The sequence below is a fragment of the Nicotiana tabacum genome, chromosome 7, assembly GCF_000715075.1.
Source record: "Nicotiana tabacum cultivar K326 chromosome 7, ASM71507v2, whole genome shotgun sequence".
In the NCBI taxonomy this organism is placed as follows: domain Eukaryota; kingdom Viridiplantae; phylum Streptophyta; class Magnoliopsida; order Solanales; family Solanaceae; genus Nicotiana; species Nicotiana tabacum.
In genome coordinates this window covers 176,874,292-176,890,604 of record NC_134086.1, presented here as the reverse complement: position 1 = coordinate 176,890,604, position 16,313 = coordinate 176,874,292, and the positions used below count along the sequence as shown (strand labels likewise).

Below are 16,313 nucleotides of genomic sequence, written 5' to 3'. Positions count from 1 at the left end.
TAACAGATTTATTCATGTGAAAACAGATATGTTATGTCAACTCAATAGGAATCGGGGGCCCAAACTGAGAAATAATCACTTTGGGCTTTGCTGCAGAACTCACAAGATTTGTTTATTAATGACTTCCCGTAATTCGAAATTTTCGTTCATATACCATATAGTAAACGATATTACTAAATATATAGTTTGCATATTATCTTTCATGCTACTAGTATTTCTACATAATATAGATAATGCATTAAATAAGAAATCATTGTAGTTGTAGGCTTCCTTATTTAGGCGCGCTAAAATTGGGGATTACATATTCTTCCAGATCTTCCACAATGCAAATTACGCACATTAATCTTCTTCGTCAGTTTCGTTTCAAATTTAGCGTCTCTGCTTTTTCGATACACTGTGTTTCAAACTTTTTTCTGATTTCACAAATCAGAAACGACTAAATCTTCTACAATTCTTCTACATCAAACGCACTTATGTCCAAATTTCAGTAATACAAAGCAAAGGAAAAGAGAGCAGCAATTCCACCATTGACAGCCATTAAAAAGCTTTGAAACTTTGAATTCAAATTTGGGTTTTCAAAAATTATTATTTGTTTGGATTGGGTGTTGTTGCAAATAATTGGGAATATGGTTTGGAGTTTATATCTCAATTTTGAGGGGTTTTGGTGAAGATTAGACTTGGTTTTGGCTGAATTTCGGATTGAAACTCGAAGAAGAAGAAGAAGAAGAAGAAGAAGAAGAAGAAGAAGAAGAAGAAGAAGACATGGCATACATTATATTGCAGAAATTGTAGAAAAATTGTATTCTGTTTGTTTATTTATTTTTCTTTTATTCATTTAACTATTGTATGAAAGTTGAACAACATTGTATAAAAATTATATTTAAGTGGTATTATATTGTAGTTGTATATAACTTAGTAGAAATAATGTACGAAAATTGTAGATAAGTTGTATAATATATAATTAGTTGTATGAAAATTATTTTTACTATGTATAAATCAGATACAAAATATACAAAAGACATATTGTATAAATTTTGTATAAAATTTGTATGTAAGTTTTATGTTATTGTAGTTGTATTTCACTGGGTGAAAATAATGTGTGAAAGTTATAGAAAATTGTAGATAAATTGTATTCCTCTATAACGGAAGATGTTGGCATATCAAGTAACTTTAGTGTTGCAGACGAACATACATAAAAATAAAGATAAATTCTGTTATGAACAGTTTGTAGATAATTTGTAGAAACATTGAAATTCTGTATTTTCATATTAATTTTTCAAATGATATGCAGTTTTATTGTAGAAAACAAGCCATTGTGAGTCTTATTTGACTCATTCCTCACATTCAACCTATTCTATAAATTTACGCCTCTTTAAATACAATACAACCATACTTTCTTGAATTTAAAGGTATAGCAATATATATAGCTTAAAAAAACATCTTCCCCTCTGCAAAAGTTAGCTCCAAAACAGACGAAGTAGAATAACAAGTTCTCATCAAAACTTTTAACACAAAAACACAAAGCTCAAATTTTATGTTATTGTAGTTATATTTAACTGGGTGGAAATAATGTGTGAAAGTTGTAGAAAATTCTAGATAAGTTGTATTCCTCTATAACGGGAGATGTTGGCATATCAAGTAACTTTAGTGTTACAAACGAACATGCATGAAAATAAAGATAAATTTTGTTATGAACAATTTGTCGAAACTTTGTAGATAATTTGTAGAAACATTAAAATTCTGTATTTTCATATTAATTTTTCAAATGATATGTAATTTTGTTGTAGATTAAATGTAGAAAATAAGCCATTGTGAGTCTTATTTGACTCATTACTCACATTCAACCTATTCTACAAATTCACGCCTCTTTAAATACAATACAACCATACTTTATTGAATTTAAAGGTATAGCAATATATATAACTTAAAAAACATCTTCTCCTCTGCACAAGTTAGCTCCAAAACAGACGAAGTGGAATAACAAGCTCCCATCAAAACTTTTAATACAAAAACATAAAAGCTCAAAAATAAATAAACAACAGTCTACAATTTTTCTACAATTTATTGCTGCAATATAATGTATGTCATGTCTTCTTCTTCTTCTTCTTCTTCTTCTTCTTCTTCTTCTTCTTCTTCTTCTTCTTCTTCTTATTCTTCTTCTTCTTCGACGAGTTTCAATCTGAAATTCAGCCAAAACCAAGTCTAATCTTCACCAAAACCCCTCAAAATTGAGATATAAACTCCAAACCATATTCCCAATTATTTACAACAACACTCATTCCAAACAAATAATGATTCTTGAAAACCCAAATTTGAATTCAAAGCTTCAAAGTTTTTTAATGGCTGTCAATGGTGGAATTGCTGCTCTCTTTTCCTTTCCTCTTATGTTACTGAAGGAACCCGAAATCATAACCATCAAATCGACCAGGCTTGTGCTCATCTTCCCCGGGCACAAAAACATTGGGAGAAGATTGCAGAGGTGCTGACAGTGCCTTGGCTATGGAAGAGATAATGTGATTTTGATACATAAATCATGGGTGTGGGAGGGAAATGTGGGTGAAGGTGTGGGAATTGGAGAGAGAAATGTGGGGGAGTGGTATTAGAAGGAATATACGGTACCATTAAATTAAGAATATAATTAATACCCTTAAATTAATACAGTAGGAGGCGACTCTGAACATTTTCCAGTTATTACGGGGTTGCACCAAGGGTCTGCGCTCAGCCCATTCCTATTTTGCCCTGGTGATGGATGCACTGACTCATCATATTCAAGGGGAGGTGTCATGGTGCATGCTATTTGCTGATGACATTATTCTAATTGACGAGACACGAGGCGGCGTCAACGAGAGGCTAGAGATTTGGAGACATGCTCTTGAGTCTAAAGGTTTCAAGTTGAGCAGGACGAAGACGGAATACCTCGAGTGCAAATTTGGAGTTGAGCCGATGGAAACGGGAGTTGAAGTGAGGCTTGACTCTCAAGTCATTCCCAAGAGGGGTAGTTTCAAGTACCTTGGATCGGTTATTCAGGGAATCGGGGAGATTGACGAGGATGTCACACACCGTATAGGGGTGGGGTGGATGAAGTGGAGGTTAGCGTCGGGAGTCTTGTGTGACAAGAAAGTGCCACCGTTACTAAAAGGTAAGTTTTATAGAGCAGTGGTTAGGCCTGCCATGTTATATGGAACTGAATGTTGGCCGGTAAAGAACTCACACATCCAGAAGATGAAAGTAGCAGAGATGAGGATGTTGAGGTGGATGTGCGGGCATACAAGGATGGATAAGATTAGGAATGAAGATATTCGAGATAAGGTGGGCGTGGCCCCCATGGAGGACAAGATGCGGGAAGTAAGACTCATATGGTTCGGACACATTCAGAGGAGGAGCACTGATGCACCGGTGAGGTGGTGTGAGCGACTGGCTGTAGTGGGCACGCGGAGAGGTAGAGGGCGACCTAAGAAGTATTGGGGAGAGGTGATCAGACAGGACATGGCGCGACTTAGGATTACTGAGGACATGGCCCTTGACAGGGAATTATAGAGGTCGAGCATTAAGGTTGTAGGTTAGGGGAGAGTTGTGAATATTTCTACAGCACAATAGAGTGAGACTAGCCAGTTAGGAGTTAGACTAAGAATGTCATTGATCGTCTATTGATGCAGGGTTTTACCTGCTAGTTTTACTATACCAGCCATCTATTTCGTATTTCGTATTTCGTATTCTGTATTTCATATCTCTTATATTACTGTTATTTTATTATGCATTTTTATGGTACTAATATATCGGCTCCTGTTGCTTTTTGAGCCGAGGGTCTCCTGGAAACAGCCTCTCTACCCTTCGGGGTAGGGGTAAGGTCTGCGTACATATTACCCTCCCCAGACCCCACTTGTGGGATTATATTAGGTCGTTGTTGTTATTGTTGTAATTAATACCCTTAAAAACCACCAATGGTATGTAAATGGTAATTAGGTATACTAAATGTAATTATATCAAACCTTAAACATTGAGGGTAATATAGTTTCCTATATGACATAGAAATATAAAAATTCCATTCGAAAATCTAGACTTGCTCAAACTAGTGATAATATACAACACAATCAAATAAGCTTACTTAGCTTTGGCTGAAAATTTGTGAAGGAAAAAGATTAAGAGGAATTTATCATAAGTGAAATAGTTATACGATGAGAAATGAAATGATTATACAAGTAATAAAAAATTTGGATTGCATTTCCCGGGAAAAAGTACTACGTGATTTACTTACCTTATTAGTCTGTAAAAAACAATGATACCTGTCTATATTTAGATATCAACTGCTTCGCATATGACTGCCTCCGTTCACTTTTAATTGTCAACTATTCTAAAAATAAATTTTCATTTTTGCTTGTCACCTTTCGCATATTAAGAGAAAAATAATTTATTTTTCCTGTTTTGCCCTTAGAATTAATTATTTATTCCAAATCATTTCCAAATTCATTAAAACTATACACCAATTAATATAAGTATCATGGTAAATTATGCCCTTTATTTATTATTTTTTAAGGGTCGTGCAAAGTCCGAAGTGGACAAGAGTCAAAGTTTGAGGTTTCTTGAAGATTGTTGAGTTGTGGAACTCTAGAGGGGATGCACTTATTGATATTATATTAATTGCATGAATATGAGATGACGACAGGCTTTTGAGTTATGAGTTTTAATGTCTACAAAAAACAACTTACTAGATTCTGAATAATAAGCAAGACTTTTAAACATAAATACAAGATTTAAACAAAAACTACTAAATTCTGCCGAACCCCTAGGTCGAATAGTAGCTCCGCCCCTTGCATTTTTGCGTTTACTACGCCTAGCAAGTGTCCTCAATAAATAAAGATGCTGCAAAAAGACAACTGAAAGTGGACTTGTAGTGCGCAGGATGCCATCTAGAATAGGAGTTCAAGAGGCATATTCTTTGGAAACTGGAAAACAAAGTATAGAAGAAGAAATACAAATGTCGATACATTAATGATTTTGGACAGTTCTCAGTGCAAAAAGGACAATATATATTGGGAGAACAGCAGCCCCTTGTTCTTACACAAGCATCATACAAGTAAAAGAAACTATAAATTCAGTGCTTCCGCCTCTAACAGGTTCAATGGTGTAAATGACACGCTCTTGTTGGCGAAGATGAAATGATTTTTGCAGTTACACTTAATCCCCGTGGATTGTATATCGTTCCCACTTCTTTGTCGGGTCATATATCTGCAACAAAAAGACAGCCAAAGCCATATTATGTAGAAGAAAATAGCTATACTACAATAGAATGTTTCAATGGTAGGGTGGAAGGGTGTTCTGAGTGCAACTGCAGTATTAGTTGCAGTAACTCAAGATAATTGTGTCGAGTGAGAACTTAGAAGACGTGACTTAAATAATTGTCAATCAAGTCCATCGCCAGCCAGTGAGGGATATAATCACAAAGATGAAGAAAATATAATAAGAGATGCTACCTCCCACCGAGAAGCTGGAAATATATGCTTGTTCTTTTCATACCAATGTCTCTCTACAACTTTCCCAGCATGTGACTGCATAGCAATTGTAACACAAGTAAAATGAAGAAAAATCAATACTCAGTTGGAATGGGCAAGTGACTTGGACGAATCTATCAAGTATCAATTAACTTATAATCATCTTATTCACATTAGAGAGAGAAAAATTGATGTGAAAGATCAAGAGCACCCACCTGCAGAAACAAGATAGTAACACTTACGGGATCAAGATACTCTCTCTTACACACACAAACACACACAAACACAGAGAGCTTCTATGTTATCTGGGGTTAACATCATTTTCCAGGACATTATACAAGAAATTTGATATTTTAAGGTTAATTCAGAGAACAGAACTACTAACAGGAAAAGGAAGAAAAAACTAAAAAGAAGCATATGTCAAGATGCCACACTAGCAACCCCACTTTTTTTTTGGATTGGTCACAAGAAGCATTCAATATGATATATCAAAGAGATGAGAATTTGAAACCAGTACAGTTAAAAATCACTTAAAATGGCGAAAGAGAATGTGCAAATAGGAATTCATACCTCATCCTTCTCTATAGTAGCATCAGCAATGGTCCTCACATCTTCATGGACATCAAAGTGAAAAAGCTGTCAAGAATAGTAAAGATAATTCTCACTGAGTGACTGCCACAGATTTAACAAGGCATGGAAAGAAACTCAAAATCAGGTATTTCACATCATACAAAATGAAGCAAGGCATAGTGCAAAATAAGTCATATATCCTTTTGCAATCACCATCATTGTTCATCCTTTTGTAATCACACATGTTAAAGGACCTGTTCGTGCTACTTTCCTTATAAAATAAGTTTAATTTTAGACCAGATTTTTTCTATGCAGAAACTAACGCAAAAAATGCCAAATTCAAGTTTGATTAAGAAAAAAAATCAAAACCAAATTTGAGTACAGTAACATTAAATATAACGTCTGTTACGACTGACTTCATAAAGAGTTATGGGGAAGAGTCACATGTGATCGATGTAAAATGGAAACTGTGGGAACTATCTTCAAAATTTCACTAATTAGTTAACCAAAGACTCTGGGGAAAAAAGGAAGGATAACCAACGAGCACAGACTACATACTGAACAAACTACAGAGATCTTTCCCTGGATTCAAAGAACTCAACCGCCATATAGTATTCTAGTGAGGGAGATTTATTTTGAACTGAATTTAACTACTAAAAGGAAATGTGGCCTACAGGAAGAAAACAAGAAATTTAATGTATTATCAGGCAATGGAAAAGCTAATTTTGTGGTGGCCAACACTCTTCAGCTCTGCAGAGAGGATAGCATTTGCATGAGGCAGCTCTAGTCCACAACATTTCAAACATTCTTAGTACTTTATCCTTAATTTGCAGTGATAGAGTAAGGAAAAATACAGAATTAAGGCCACATTATTCTGTCTTTTAGTCCAACAAAATTCTTTGAATGATTGATTAATGGGAGTAATATGTGGAACGAGTACTTTAGAGTTAATGTAAGACACTAACTAGTACTCTTCTCTTCTTAGACATAAGCAGAAAGCTACATGATGCATCAACTTCATAAGAACATAAGTCAGGATTGAACATTACCGGTCCACTCTTTCCCCTCGCTTTGTTTATAATCAGCTCATAGAAACTGTGTTGCTGACATCCACCAAAATTAACAGCGAGTTAGCCAGTATTCAGCATATTAGAAGATAAGACATGAATCACACAAGTACGAAGGATCTTACATGAGGAATGATTAGATCTTCTTTCACATAAAGAAGATTCTCCACTGAAGTAGTTCGAACCTCTCGAAACTCAGGTGCAAGCTGCTGCTGAACGGCCCGAAGAAACTCCCCTATGGAATCACCCTTCCTCACCTGGACATGGAAGTAGTAGAATTGAACTGAAAAGCGAAATTCAAAAGATTGGACAGCTTTATAGGCTCTTCATTTCTAGTATTTAGGGACCTGAATCACTCGTCTGTGGCCTGTTCCGTCCCAATAGCTGTAAGTGATTTGTAGAGGCTCGTCTAGGCATATAGCAAGAGAAACAGTCAGAAGCTAGATTTCTTCAAACACTTTGGAATTCTAGGAGCCACCTCCAAAGAAGGGGTAAGGGGAGACTGAAAACTGTTTTAAGTAAGCATAATATACTTTAACATACTTACTTTTGATTAGCTCCTGCTCGCGCACCCACTGTTTCCGAAGCCTTTCACGTTCAGCTTGTTCCTCTGCCTCCCTCTCACTGAAAAAATGCACTTTGAATTCCAAATTAAATTAATGAGTAAAAAGGCCAAAAGAGGACACAATAAAAGTAAGTACAAGAGGCTTCTTTTGGGGGGAGGCAGATTGTAGTAATGCCCAACCTGTCCGGTAAGAAGCTGGTCTCTACTGTAGGATCTTTGCCAAATTTTCTCCACACACGCTTGTCAGATTCTTCATTCTCTATATTGCAGATGAGAAGAGAAAAAACATAAGTATAGTACCATAACATCACAATCTGAACGCAATTTATATACTCAACTATGTCATAAAGATTGGCCAATACAATTGATTAGACATGCCCATGTTCTGGATAACTCTCTGCACATATGCGTGTAAACATACTCATGCATATCTGATGACACTTGATAGTGCCATAGTGGCACCTGACAAACGTAGGAGGCAATAACTTGATGGGGAAGAACGGAAAGTTAGACCCAGGAAGAGATGATAAATGCCGCATGATTTTCATTAAACAGGACATGGCCTGTAGGATATCTTTTCTTTCTATGAATGTGGTGTACGAGCCAGCTTGCGCACATCTCGACTATATCACCAAGTAAGATATCTATTTCCAGAAACGCATGCATCCTAAAGACCGTTTCCCTCTTAATCTTAAAGTGTGCCAAACTGCAGGCTTATGTGATTGAACTGACCAAACTGAGAGTTTTCTCAATACAATGAAGAATTCATGTAATGTGCATGTCAGAGTTCCAAAAAGAAGATGTAACAGATGCCATGCACCATCTAACCAACAGAAATATCCACCAAGTCGCTCGTCTCGACGAAAACAAAAAGAATTCAAAGCATACAACAACAATCCTCCCCCCCCCCCCCAAAAAAAAAAAAAGTAAAGGAGGGAAAAAAACACCTCATTCTAAGGTGGATAATCAAAGTGACAATGAATATTGTGTAGTAAACACAAGGCAAAAATGCATTAAAAGTAAAAACTGCAAAGACTGCTAACTGATCTGCTTGTTGGAGAACTTAGATTAAAGTGGAGCATCAAGATTCAAGAAAGTAACCCAGTCTTCACATCAGAATGAAGATTTCATACCTAAATGTCATATTCATGGTTTCCATTCACTTCAAAAAGAAAAAGAAAAATGCCTTTGCTAACCAATAGGATCTCTTGTCAAGTTCTCCTCCTATTTTAACACAAAATGACCCTGGATATAAACTTACTTTTAAGACATGCATACAGTATCAGAAATTAAGGAATCTTAAGAGATTGCTACTTGTTTGGAGCAGGCCTTCGTGAAACCTAGCTTAAACAATTTACTCCAATTAGTTTCTCTTTTCTTTTCTTACCTTTTTTTTTCTTTTCTTTTTTAATGACGGTGTCCGGGCTATCCTGAGCACACAAATTTCTTTTTTATTATTCCTATTCAATAAGACAAATTTCATTACTAAACACCTCGTCAGTTTCAACAGTATGCACTAGCTTGTTTTCTTCTTTTTCAGCTGTACAATAAATATGTTTAAGTTTATAGCAACCATGAACCTTCTTTGACATTATTGTTTAGTTTGTGGAATTAAAATTTTATAAAGAGAACACCTGAAACATGTCTGTATTTATCTCACTCTTTCCGAAGAGAGGCAAAATTAGGATTGAAAGAAATATTGTCAGTTGCTAATGAATTCTTCAAATTTCAAGAACAGATAAGAAATTTGTTTCTTACTATTTTCCTCATCTTCATCTTCGTTGCCATTATCCAAATCATCGCAAAAAGATAGTCGTGGGTCAGCCTTTATCTTCCTCTTTTTAAGCTTTTGTAACTGAAGCTCTTCCTCCCTGTGACAGAAGAATCAGTCCGCAAATTAAACATACATCACAACTGAACTCATACATATTGCACTCTTTCAGCTTTGCAAGAATGACACGAAGTAGGAAATACACTCACTCTTGTTGCAATTTCTGAAGCTTCTCCTTTTCTTCCTCTTCAAGCTTGGTTTTAATAGTGACCCTCTACACATGATTCAAAATACAAGAGCAGTTCATTTCATCAAGAGATGAAATTGCAAATGAAAGAATCTTATACGCAAAGCGATCAACTCACCTTCTCAACATATTGCTCCCTTGTAACAAGACCCACAGTTTCCTTTTTAAAAGCAGTTTCGAGAATCTGAAGAAAAAAAAACATATTTCGGTATAAGCAACAATGTCTTGAAAACACATCCACGTATCTATTCTGTGAGTCAACAACTGAGTAAAAAAACATAATTACAACTCCTCCTTACAACAACAGAAGGAACATGTGTAATTAGCTACAATTAAGGGTGTTAAACGGGTCGGGTCATCCCGGTTCCGGACCGGTAGAAGGGGTCTGGGTTAAGGGTGTAGTGCGGTTTGCACCGTTTACCTTCGAACTACCGGTTACCCGGACCGGTCAAACCCGGTCAATGAACAGTGTTCTTCAACCGGTTAACCGGCCCGGGCCGGCCCATACCGGTTTTAAAAAGTAAATTTTTTTTTTTAAAAACTGGGCCCAGATATCTGACCGTTGGCAACGGTCCATTTCAGAATATGGTCGTTGCCCAACGGCTGAATTGCACAAATAGCCCAATTTTGTTTTTTTTTTAAAAAAAATTAACCCCCTTTAAAAAACTATAAATACCGCCCCCCCTTCTTCCTCATTTCTTCACTCATCTCTCAATTCTCATATTCTCTCATTCTTCAATCTTCATTCTTCACCTATTAAAGTACAATCAACTATTTGGCTATTTTTTTTTTAATTTAATTTATCGTAGTATTTATTATTTGAAGTTTGAACAATTGAACTTCAAAATTGGAACAATTAACGTTTCTTCGTGGTAACATTGGAGTTGCGAAATCATCAAGTGCTCAATTTATTGCCGAATTCGGTGCACTCCCTCTAACTCTTTCTCTTATTTACTATTTTATTTGCATATTTATTTGTTGCTAGTAGTTAAATTTTTACAATACGTTTAATGCTGCAAAAAGAGTTTGTAACAAGGTTACTAATCATGGAAATAAAAAAAAGAGGTAGTACTTCAGCTTCAGCATCTGGTAGTAATTTAAATACCTCTCCAAATATTCCTGAAACATTACCTGATATAATATAGATTATGAACAATTCCAGGAAGATTTTGGTATAGAAGATAATGAATTAGAAATGGAAGATGAGATACCACTTACACCTAGTAGTGTTGGAGCTGTTTTAAATCCTTCTATTAAGATGTCTAATTGCCACCAATTAATGAATGCTTTATATACTTATATGGAGACTGGACCAACTGAAACCCCAGATTTATATACTTGTATGAACAAGCTAAATGAATATTTACAACAATTATATAATTATTATGCAAATGTAATTGATGATGATGCTCTTAGTGTAGCCAATGTTAATCCCACTATGCACTGTACCACTTCTGCTACTTCTGCTACTGTGGATGATGAAGAAGGCCTTGATAGTTTAATATTTTTTCTACATTTTCTAACACCCAAACCAGTAGCAGGAACATTGATGAACTTCAATTCTACTTACAGAAGCAAAAAGAACCTCGTACAAAGGAATTTTCACCGTTGGGATGGTGGCATGAGAATGGAAAGCAATTTCCTGTTCTTTTCGCTATGGCTCGGGACGTGCTAAATGTGCCAATTTCAACTGTTGCATCAGAGAGTGCATTTAGCCAAGCAAGACAACAACTTTGAGACACCCGTCACTCATTGGGAAGCAATGCTTTGGAAGTTTTAGTATGTTTCAGAGATTGGATTAGATCGGAACAAAGAAATCAAGGACGTGAAGATGTTGATAGCCCAGAAGACAAGGAACTTGGAGATATATTAACACATGGTAACTCATCCGAATTTAATACTCCAGAAGAAGGTCACTCAATTCATATTGATTATGAAGAACTTACTAAGGCAATGCAAAACCTTTGAATTTACTCCTTTTTGGTTAATTTACTTGTTGTTAAATGTAAACCTTTCAATTTGTAAGTTTGAATTTTGAAATAAATGTAGCACTTGCAATTTATAAGTGCAATTTTTTCCCATCTTCCTCGTATTCTTTATATTTTTACTTTGTATTAATATAACTTACAATAGTTATACAAAATACAAAAAAAAAAAAAATAACACTAAACCCGGCCCGGCCCCGTCAACCCGTGACCCTTACGGTTCAATTTTTACCCGGATGAACCCGAACTCATTAAACCCGGTAGGCCCCAACCCGTAACCTGCCCGGACCATAACCCGTACGGGTACTAAAATTCCCTACCTAGCCCGGCCCGGCCCACCCGTTAAACACCCATAGCTACAATCAAAGGCTGAAATAAGCTCAGGTGTGACAAAATTCCCATAAATCTTCTAAGTTACATTTCAATAATAGCAATTAATCAACTAGTTGATGACGACTATATGAGTCATTTGTATCCATTTAGCTCTGTTGGGGCAATTTCTTACCAAATTAGTTCTCCGCTATATTTCGTCATTTTGTATACAGAACAATGTACGTTTGTATATCAGTTAAAATAAATAAATAAATAAATAAAGGAACGAGCTTTATAAGCAAGTGTAATTGAAACCTCGGATGTACTGGACCCGAATTGAAGAAGCCCAGGTTGGCCTTTAGATGAAGCAGTCTTATTCTTTAGCTCCTGAATTTTTCGCCTCTCTGCTTCTCTCTGCTTTTCAAGCCGTCGGATTCTAACGGCGTCTTGGGCCGTACCCACGTACCCATCTCCCATGCCCGACATGTTTCCTTAAATTCTTCTTCTAGGGCACAAAGTTTTGAACTTGAAACAATAGATTGATGATTTTTGGGCAACCTCTGCGTATGCAAATATTAATACGTTGTGAACGGGAAGCTGGGGCGTGAATCGGTTCACAGCCGGGTAAACCCACGGCAACCAAAACTTGAAGTATCAAAACCTAAGTATTGGTTAATTACAAAGATGTACCTGAAGGTTCTTCTCAATGACGGCTACTTCACCCATAGTTTCAAATGTTGCGCAAATCACTCTCATTTTATAAGTTTAGTAAAAACAAACTCCTTTACTTTTTTTCTTTTTTCCCTACATAAATTCACCAACTTTCCATTTAATTTGGTGATAAGGCATTGATACGATTTAAAATGTAAGGGGTTGGAATTATTGGTGGAACTTGTACGATGGGCTTGCAAGGTTGTGTTATGAAGTTAGTGAAAGGAGTTGGCGGAGTAACCAACAAGTCTTACTATTTATATTTGAATCCATTTAGCTAATTTATTTTATTATTTTATTATCCTGGTAAGTTTCTCTTATTCCTTTTTAGTCCTTAGGTCTTTACTCACATTCCTTTTTAGTTCAGCTCATTTCCCAGGCATGAATGAAATATGTTATTTTCTTTTCCTTGGCTTAGCTTAATTCTTAGCTTTAGGTTCTTCTTAAATTCTCAAATCGTAAAAGTGGTAGAGCATCGATTCTCTGACCTCTATGGCAATAGAGGTGAATCGATTTCTCCCACCGTACGGCTGTTATAATGACCCACGAGCTAGGCATCCATGGCTGAATGCTATAGTGAATGCTCCAGCTAGTGCACCAAGTTCCACACTTGGAAATCTTCCACAGGATATCAACTATGCACCCTACCAAGGTCCTAGTTCTTCTGGTTATTGTACTAGAGGGTATGGAGCTTAATACATGGGGGTATCAACAGCAATTCAAATCAACAAACCCTCTATACACCTCTAATTTCAATCCACATCAACCTTGGCAAGCTGGGAGTTCCTCATCGGTCCCTTATGCCTACCAGCCATCAGAGTTCACCACGGCCTTTTTCGATTTTTCGATTACCGGAGTGGTTCCAAATGGAGGCACCGCAATGGGTTTCCAATATAATAGCACGGGTTTCCTCCCTAGCATGGAAATGGTGAGGACTGATCACAACTCGGAGTATAATCCTCCACATTTGTTATTTCAGCAGCAGCAACAGCAGGCTTTTGTTAATAGGGTCATCAACGATTCTGTTCTAGTCAATTTTCTGACTGACGAGGCAATTCCATCTGCTGCTGATAATTCCAACCACAGATCTGAATATTCCATTACCCTTTTGCCGTTTCAGCAGCAACACTTTTGTTTTGATGCCATCGTCGAGAGCTCTCTTCCATCCGATTTTTTTATGGATGGGGGGATTTTGATGGGTTGCAACAGTAGCACTTCCATTCATGCAGATGAAAGACTAAGCAATTTAATCGATGTTACTATCCCAGAAGCTACGCCGAGGAAAGAGATGTTGGAAAAATTTGAGCCAGCGAAAGAGGAACAACATCCGCTCATGAGCAACAGATGTTTGATGAAATGCCAATAGATAAGGTAATGATGCCTTTAGACAAATCAATACCTATATCTGAAGATCGACAGGAAAATAAAGCATTGGGTATTGGGGAAGAAACTTCTAATGAAGATACTGAGATGGGAACTGAACAATATGAGCTAATTGATGCAGAAAATGAGTGCATTACTAATGAGCTCAAATCAATCCCGGCAATGTATGGTAAAATGAGTGTCCCCGAATACTAGCACAATATGTCTGAAAGCAGAGGCAGATGTAGTGTATTACCAACGGGTTCAGCTGAACCCATAACTTTCGACGCGGAGTAAAAATTTGTAAGTAAAAATTCATTAAAATTGCAAAAATAGTAGATTTGAACCCATAACTTTGAAAATATAATGGGTTCAATGCTAAAAACTTTAAAATTGAACCCAGAAAATTTAAATCCTGGATCCGTCTATGTCTGAAAGTAAGTTTTATGTGGATGGCAACACCTATTTCACTGTTCAGGAGGTCGGGAAGAAGTACATTGATGAGAGTAGCATTCCCTTGATCGATGATAAGCCTGAGGAATTTGCCGTTGTGGTGAACAACAATGATAGCAGCCACATTATTCAGGTTCATCTAGTTGCCACTATCGCGAGTGCTGAAAAGAACCACTATGCCATGAAGGATTCTGTGACAAACTCGAAGAAGTATATGTCTGAGAATAATCTGACAAGCGAAGTGGACTTAAAGGGCATAGATAAGAAGATTGACAAGTTGGTTTAAGAGGTTGTTGAGTTTGCAGATGCAAGCCCTGTTCCGGATCATAGCCAGCTGCTAGAGCATGTATTTGTTGTTCCTAGGAGCTTTAGAATTGGGCCTGATCGAAGGCATGTGGATGCTCCGTATTCTCTTATGGTGAATGGTGTAATAAGCAAAACTGGAGCAACTTCCAAGTCTGTCAAGGAAAATTCTTCTGCTGAGTTCGTAGGGAAACATTGGTTCCTTCTACCTAGCACCATGACAACTTTTGCACTTAGTAAGATGTTGACAAAAGAAACTCACATATGCAAAGAAGAGAAACATATTGCTTACAGATTGATCTATGAGTTATTAGCTGATACTTCGACTTCTCGAGTAAAGAAAAAACGGAAGAGAAGTGGAGATGAGACAAATTTAGAAGCAGTAGCTTCTGTCATGGAGCAGCTTGATGAATTTGATAAAAGACATATTAAGCTTGATTATATGACCTCAAAAAGGGCCTGTGAACAGCTCCAAAACAGAGGTGTTATTGGATGCTACCAAGTAGATAGCTACAACAGAGAGGAAACTGTTGGTTGTAGTATTGTGTGGCACAATGGAGAATTGTGGGGAGGCACTTTGAACACTCAGTGTCTTGAAGTCTTTGTTTCCATAGAGATCAGAAAGAACCTTACTCTTGCAGGACCTGAGATACATAAAGAGTTATTGGCAAAGGAACTTGCTTAATGCCCTGGAGCTAAGCTATTTTTCCTTGATAGCCATTTCCTTCTAGGTGGTCTATTGGTGAAGGAGGTTGAATTGCTGAAAAAGAGGTTTCCGAGGTCACTCGAGCATAACAATATCGTCAACATAAACGACCAGATAAATACAGAGATTTGAAGCAGAATGTCGATAAAATACAGAGTGATCAGCTTCACTTCGAGCAACTTCACCAGAGAAAATTAACATCTCTTGATATTTTTGTGTTGGTGTGCACTGCTGGAGAAAATTGTGAAATAGATGTTCCATTGAAAAATGGGATGTGGCAACTTTTGGGTGGAGAAGCTGGTGATTGTCACTCATGGTTAGGTCTAGACTGTGAGGATCTTCTTCATAAAAGTCTGTCTCGTATGACTTTTGTTGTAGTACACTCTGAGAATTATAACGAGATTGATCTGCTATTTAGACATTGTAAGCTTTTGCACACCTGGTTATTAAAAGGGATCTTCTCCAAATTTAGGAAGACACTGCACATCAGTGTCACACTTAGAAACTATTACAAGGACATTACCAGTTTGATAGCTTTAGCAAGGATGAGAGGTGGACATATTTAACCTTTAGTTGTTGTTGCAGCTAGTGCACGGACTGAAGCTGAAACCACAAATATGGTTGATAATGCTAAGACAAATGTAGTTCATGCATTGCAAATTGCAAGAGATCTAGCTTGGAAGTGGCAGAATATGAATTCCTTTTCTTTTGGACTTGATCACTATCATAAGAACCAGCTTTCACTTGCTTTCATTAAAGCTGAAGTTTTAGG

The 16,313-nt window shown here is 36.7% G+C and overlaps 1 protein-coding gene across 1 annotated transcript; it reads right to left on the bottom strand.

The window, feature by feature from the left end:
* Positions 1-4,958: 4,958 nt before the first annotated feature.
* On the bottom strand, positions 4,959-12,792 carry LOC107785098 (protein XAP5 CIRCADIAN TIMEKEEPER). The gene is made up of 12 exons (XM_016606324.2): positions 12,322-12,792; positions 9,828-9,893; positions 9,672-9,736; positions 9,450-9,562; positions 7,872-7,950; positions 7,674-7,750; positions 7,474-7,535; positions 7,252-7,383; positions 7,109-7,162; positions 6,060-6,125; positions 5,472-5,546; positions 4,959-5,226 (listed from the first exon to the last, which is right to left on the bottom strand). Exons 1-12 carry the CDS (start codon positions 12,490-12,492, stop codon positions 5,176-5,178), a joined length of 1,011 nt encoding a protein of 336 aa, XP_016461810.1. The 5' UTR covers positions 12,493-12,792; the 3' UTR covers positions 4,959-5,175.
* Between the last annotated feature and the right edge of the window lie 3,521 nt (positions 12,793-16,313).

Excerpts from the sequence above, each read along its gene's own strand:
- LOC107785098 (XM_016606324.2), bottom strand. The coding sequence starts at position 12,492 with ATGTCGGGCATGGGAGATGGGTACGTGGGTACGGCCCAAGACGCCGTT. Across the intron at positions 9,737-9,827 it reads GGGAGCAATATGTTGAGAAG|AGGGTCACTATTAAAACCAA; the intron begins GTGAGTTGATCG and ends AATCATGTGTAG. Across the intron at positions 5,547-6,059 it reads CTACTATAGAGAAGGATGAG|TCACATGCTGGGAAAGTTGT; the intron begins GTATGAATTCCT and ends ATTGCTATGCAG.